We start from the raw sequence: 5,801 nt of genomic DNA, 5'->3' as shown, positions 1-5,801 counted from the left end.
GTTGCAGAAACTGCATTTGTACAAATTTGCAGTGCGGAGAACAGAAATAAAGACATCCGAACTGATACAAATTTTTGGTTACTAATCACAAGTGCAACAAGTATTAACTTAACCTAAAACATCTGCTGGTTGGGAAATGAAAGGTTATCACCAGAAGGGTCTAGGTATACAAACAAGGCTAGTGTAATACTGTCATGGTACAGATAATCATTACATTTCTCCCACCTATCTGCTGGAGTGGAGACTTTCACTGCATCCATAATTTATGTTTGTGGTAAAAATGAAGAATATTAATGTATTTCATATAATTGTTCTACAGTTATTAATCATGAATGATACATTTTGATGAAGACTTGTGTATAAATCAATAAAATTTAACTTGAACTTCAATGCTTGGGTTTCATACAAAAAAGTAAGAAAATTGGCAGAACAGGCTGCCTTATGTGTATCGCTGTCAAATAGCATAAGCTTATTTAGAGGTGAAGAACGTATCGTCTTCATGGCTCATTAATACTCATAAAATGCAGCCAATTTCAGAGTTAAAGCTCAGGCTCAAATTATTGTCAGTGATTCTCTTCAGGGTGAATTCAGTGAAAGGGTGAGTCATAAGAGCCCTGAATCTGAGTTTTATGTTCATATTTGCACATTCAAACTCAACTGCAAACCACACTGGACTGAAGTGTTAAGTGGCGCTTCAAAATGAATAATTGCCCTCTTGTATCACTCACTCTGTAAAGCATAATTCCCAGAAAAAAAGCATTTAATATCTTGCACTGCAGTTTGCTGAATTGAGAAAATTGTCCCTTTTTTTTTTTTTTTACATTTCAAGTAGGATACCACACAAATGCATCCGCACTGATCGTCGCAAGGACAAGTGTTTTAAAACTGTGTGAATGTAGTTCGTTTTTCCAGAACCTCGAGGTAATCTGGATCAAGGTGAAGCTTTGCTTTCAGTTCCCAGTACTCGCTCCTGTTGGGTTCCACATAAACGGAACTCGGCGTTGTACAGTACAATATTGTCTGTTGTATTCTGTCTGGTTGCACATATTGATGCCTTGCATCAAAGTCTGAGGTATACTGATTTGATGAGTGCGCACCGTGTCTGCAAGGTAACGTGCTGCTGTGGCGTCTGTTCTTGTCAGGTTCAAGTACGTCTCTATAGTAGCATGGATCGTCTCGGTAAGGGGTGGATGGCTTGTTAAGAGGCTCTGGAGTGGTGGCGCTGTACTCCGAGCTTATCATGTTACTAGCTGCCTCTTCATCGAGGTTACCCAGAAAGGCGCTGTTTAACTCGTCAAAGTCTCTAAATCCATCCACTGCTTTGTTGTCCATGGGGGTTTGTGCAGTAGTTCTACATGTGGCTTCAGTAGGAGGTGGGATATACTCATATACATGCCCAGCTGATGTTCTTACTTTGGGAATGGATGCCTTTTTGTAAAGGCCATACTCCATGTTGAGAGAGCTAATGCAAGCATTCATCGATTCATTCTGCTCACTTTGAGTCTTCTGGCGTCCCCTTTTTGTAGCCACAAACAGTCCCGCAGCCACAAACACAGACACAATAAATAAGAGGAGAAGGGCAAGAATCATTACAGATAAAGGAATAGTGTTGAGCTGAGTGTCGGAGTCTAAAGATGTTTCTATAGTGATAGTGCTCCCCGGAAAGGATTCCTCGGAGGGTGGAATCATAGAAGCAAGTATCTCAGAGTTATTAGGGCAGAAATTAGTCGTCTTAATGTATCTCATATCTTCCCCAGCCAGCTTCTTGGGGGAGCCACAGATGACGTTGTTTACAACTGTGCCCATGCTGAGCAGCTCCAGCCACATCTTCAGGTCTAGTATATTGCACGAGCAATCCCAGGGATTCTCGTATAAATCGACTTGAACAAGGGCTGTTAATTGATCAAGTACACCCCTGACAGGAAGATACCGCAAGTGGTTGTTACGAAGATTTAGTCTAGCTAATGTCAAGCCATTAAAAGTGCCCTCAGGCAAAGTTTTCAAGAGATTATTGTTTAAAAAAAGAAGCTGAAGTTTTGGGACATGTTGAAAAGTGTCCGCGGTTACTTCTTTAATGACATTGTACTCTAAATACAAGAACTGCAGGCTCTCTAGTCCATAAAACATACTGGATCTAAGATGGTCAATCAAATTCCCATTAAGGTACAGCCTTCGCAGATTTGTCAAATCGCCAAAAGCTCTATCATCTACCCGAGCTATTCTATTGTTACCAAGATGAAGCAAATCTAATCCAGTTGCCTCAATAAAATCTGAGCGATGCACCACAGGGATGTAGTTCCCTGTAAGATACATCTTTTTGGGGTTGTATGGTTTAGGGTTCAGGTCAGAGATCTGTTCAATCTTTCTCTCCTGGCAGTTCACATTCAGCCCAAGGTCTGAAATCTGGAGATTGCAGGTGCATGCAGTTGGGCAATCTAAAGGCACTGGAGATTTGGTCTGATACGACACAATTTGACCATAATTCTGTGGCTTGTTGGACGGGACACGGGCGGTGGGTTTTGATTTTAATTTGGCTGACTGACGAGGTCCCTTGGTCGGTCTCGATGAAGATCTCGCGATGCCAGATGCGGTGAAGGAGGCGCCAACAGCTGGAGTGGTCCTGTAGTATGCGTCAATGCCCAAATGAGGGGGAGGTGGCATCTCATACTCAGCAATGGCTCTCCTTGGGCACAGCTCTTGCTTCGAAACCTCGTCAAGGTCTCTTCCATGAAGCCGAAATGGGAACTCACAAACCACGTCCCCAACCAAGGCTGTGTACGAAATGCTTTCCAGCCAGGTCTTCAGAGCAATCAACTCACAGGAGCAGTTCCACGGATTCTCCTCCAGCTGTAACTCCACGACACTGTTCATGTGCTCCAGCAGACCAACGTAGGGAAGCACTTTGAGCTGATTCCCTCGTAGGTCTAAATGAGTCAATGGTACAAACTGAAAAAGGTTTACAGGCAGGCTAGATATTAAATTGTCATTCAGAATCAAGACCTCCAGATGTCGAAGTCTGCTGAAGGCATTTTGCTCCACATGACTGATGTAATTATAATCAATCTGTAAATACTTCAGACTTTCAAGGCCATGGAAAAACTCTTCCTTCAAGGCATCGATTTTATTATTATTGAGATGTAATCGTTTTAATCCCTGCAGTCCATTAAAAGCTCCAGCTTTAACTTCTGATATTTCATTATTTCCAAGATTTAATATTGTAAGTCCTTTGTACTCAGCAAAATCATTGGTAGAAAGCTTTGTCAAAAGATTCCCAGTAAGGAGCAGTTGATACTGGGAGAAGAGCACTGGGCTTATGTCAGAGAGTCTTGCAATTCCTCGGCTTTCACAGCTCACTGTAAGCATCCCTTCTCTTTCCTCACAGGCGCACAGTTCTTGACAGATTTCCCCATAATGGCCAGACATTTCAACGGTGCACACTGACGTTGCACCGAGCAAAACATATGGAATCCAAAGCTGCATTTTCCTGCAAATAATGGCCAAACTTGCAGTCCTGCTAAGGTATCCTCAGTGTCATCTAGAATAAAAAAAACAAAACAAAACAAAAACACATCGTAATGCGAATCTGACAGCAACTCTCACATCAGAAAGCTCACGAGTCAAGATTTTCTCCTACAATCAAGAAACTTTACTCCGAATTGAAAGGAACTTCTTCAAGCAGTGCAAAGGAAAGGAAAGAAAAAAAGCAAAGCGAGGTCAGAGCAACTACTAAGAACAAAACAAATGTCTGTGTAGAGAAGCCATATTGCATTTGCTTGCTGAAACGTGAAAAAGCAATTAAACACAAAACACAAGCTTTCAATTGAACCATATACCTTAATTACGGCAGATTAACAGAAATTTAGCGTCTTACATCCAATACAGACACCCAGCATCATTTTCCCTCCAACTCCAGCTGGAAATACATACCTCACGCACATTGAAGAAGACGTAGGGTCTTTCCTGGGTGCTTCAGCGCATCTTTTTTATTTTTAATCCTTCGAAGCGAAACAGAAATAGGGATGTAGACGCAGCCGTCGTCACTAATGCACAGGAGAGGATGAAAGAAACGCTGATCAACCATAACTGCCAAATGCTTCTCTTTCAGCTCGCTGTGCCGGAGGAGACACGGCAGCGATGCTCGGTAACTAAGTTGCTGCTCTCCCTCTCTCTCTATCTATCTCTCTTTCCCTGTCTCTCTTTTTCTCTCTTCCTCTCTCTGGACGCGCACAAACACGCTGCCTCTCACTCGGTGGTCGAGAGGATGTCAAGTCATTTCATGCACAAAAAAAATCAGCTCAGTGGAGCATCATGCAGAGATGCACCCCCATCTAAATTCACCCTCCACCGTCACTCATTCCTCAACTCACCCCCACGCCCCTCCAAAAAAGATGTTGACCTACCTACCAGCAAGAAGTCCGCCAAAGATATCAATGATTTAAAGTCTGAGGCGTGCTTCCTGCGTCGGAAACAACGCATCTTGGTTATTCATGCAGAAAACAAACCCAAAACAAAAGAAGAAGAAGATGAAGAAGAAGAAGAAAAAAACGCCCTGCCAACGCCAAGTTGCATCAGCTCTTCATATAATCTGCCAGACCTGGAATAAGAAATGCCTGCAGGGGGGAGATAGCGATGCAGCCTGAAAAAAAAAAAGGATAACCGTGTCACTGTCTGTCTTTTTAGAGACATGAATCGATTACATCTTTTCCACCATCACTCTGGCTCTTCCTTCCCGTAGCTTGTGGATCTGGACTAATCCAAAGTAAACTGATATAAAGTGCTGTTGTAACTTCTTTCTTTCTACATTACACGTAGAAAGAATATTATGAATATTAAATATTCTGTTTTTAATATTCATATAATAGGAATAATAATAATAAAACAATAGTTATTATTACTATTATTATTATTACGTTTAATCGCAATAACAATAACTAATCTGAATCGACTAGATCAATTAATTAGATTCTGTTTTTAATACATGGCAACGTTGTTGCTTGTAGGCACCAAACTTAACAGCTCCATTGACCATAGTAAATATTTTAAATCTTTAAGTGAAATTGTTATTTAATTGAAAACCAAGGAAAAAGTGTGCAAACAACAAATAATCACACCAAAGAATGGTGAACTAATTACTCAATATTAATTTACTGCTAGAGTAAACATGTTATCCAGTGTTTATATCAGATCAGTGACTAACTGCATTTCTATTAACCATAAAATTGTGCAAATTGAAATTATGAAAAGAAGTTTGCCTAATGGAAACAAACAAGCAAAAAAAAACAAAAAAAACTTTTCGATATTAAGTTTCTTCACTGGGATGAGGTGGTTCTGCAGTCATATCAAAATAGGTGTAATCCACAAAACTGCAATGAAAATAATTTGTTCGCATCACACGAGTCATGTGATCAACACCCGGAAACGATGACGAAGGAAGTGGCAGGAGGATGATGGTTTGTTTTAGGTTTTTTTTGGACAATGAGCAGCTCCACCAGAGCTCTATTAGCATCACACAGGTCATTAAAAGCTGAACTATGGATTCCAACATATTGAATCCGTAGCTCTTCTCTATAATCGGCGACTACAGTTTTGCCAAAACACTACATACGTAACCACTGCCCAAACTTATTGCTCCAATGTCTTCCCTAATGGCTGATAGATGATGAGCGCTGTCATGGCTGAATCATGATTATATTTAATCTAATAAATATATATTTGTTTACATCCGTTGCTGCCATGATTTTAAATTATGTATTGTGTGAACAAGCTTAATCATGTGTGATTTTAATTTAATATCTTACTTA

General features: G+C 40.6%; 1 protein-coding gene across 1 annotated transcript; it reads right to left on the bottom strand.

Annotated features, from left to right (window-relative positions):
• Positions 1–456: 456 nt before the first annotated feature.
• Positions 457–4,720, bottom strand: slitrk5b (SLIT and NTRK-like family, member 5b). Its single transcript, XM_088016530.1, has one exon. It carries the CDS (start codon positions 3,478–3,480, stop codon positions 880–882), a length of 2,601 nt encoding a protein of 866 aa, XP_087872656.1. The 5' UTR covers positions 3,481–4,720; the 3' UTR covers positions 457–879.
• Positions 4,721–5,801: the final 1,081 nt, after the last annotated feature.

Source organism: Poecilia mexicana, unplaced genomic scaffold, assembly GCF_051168715.1.
Source record: "Poecilia mexicana isolate PSO_F unplaced genomic scaffold, ASM5116871v1 scaffold_2, whole genome shotgun sequence".
Taxonomy (NCBI): Eukaryota; Metazoa; Chordata; class Actinopteri; order Cyprinodontiformes; family Poeciliidae; genus Poecilia; species Poecilia mexicana.
This window is presented reverse-complemented; position numbering and strand designations above follow the sequence as displayed.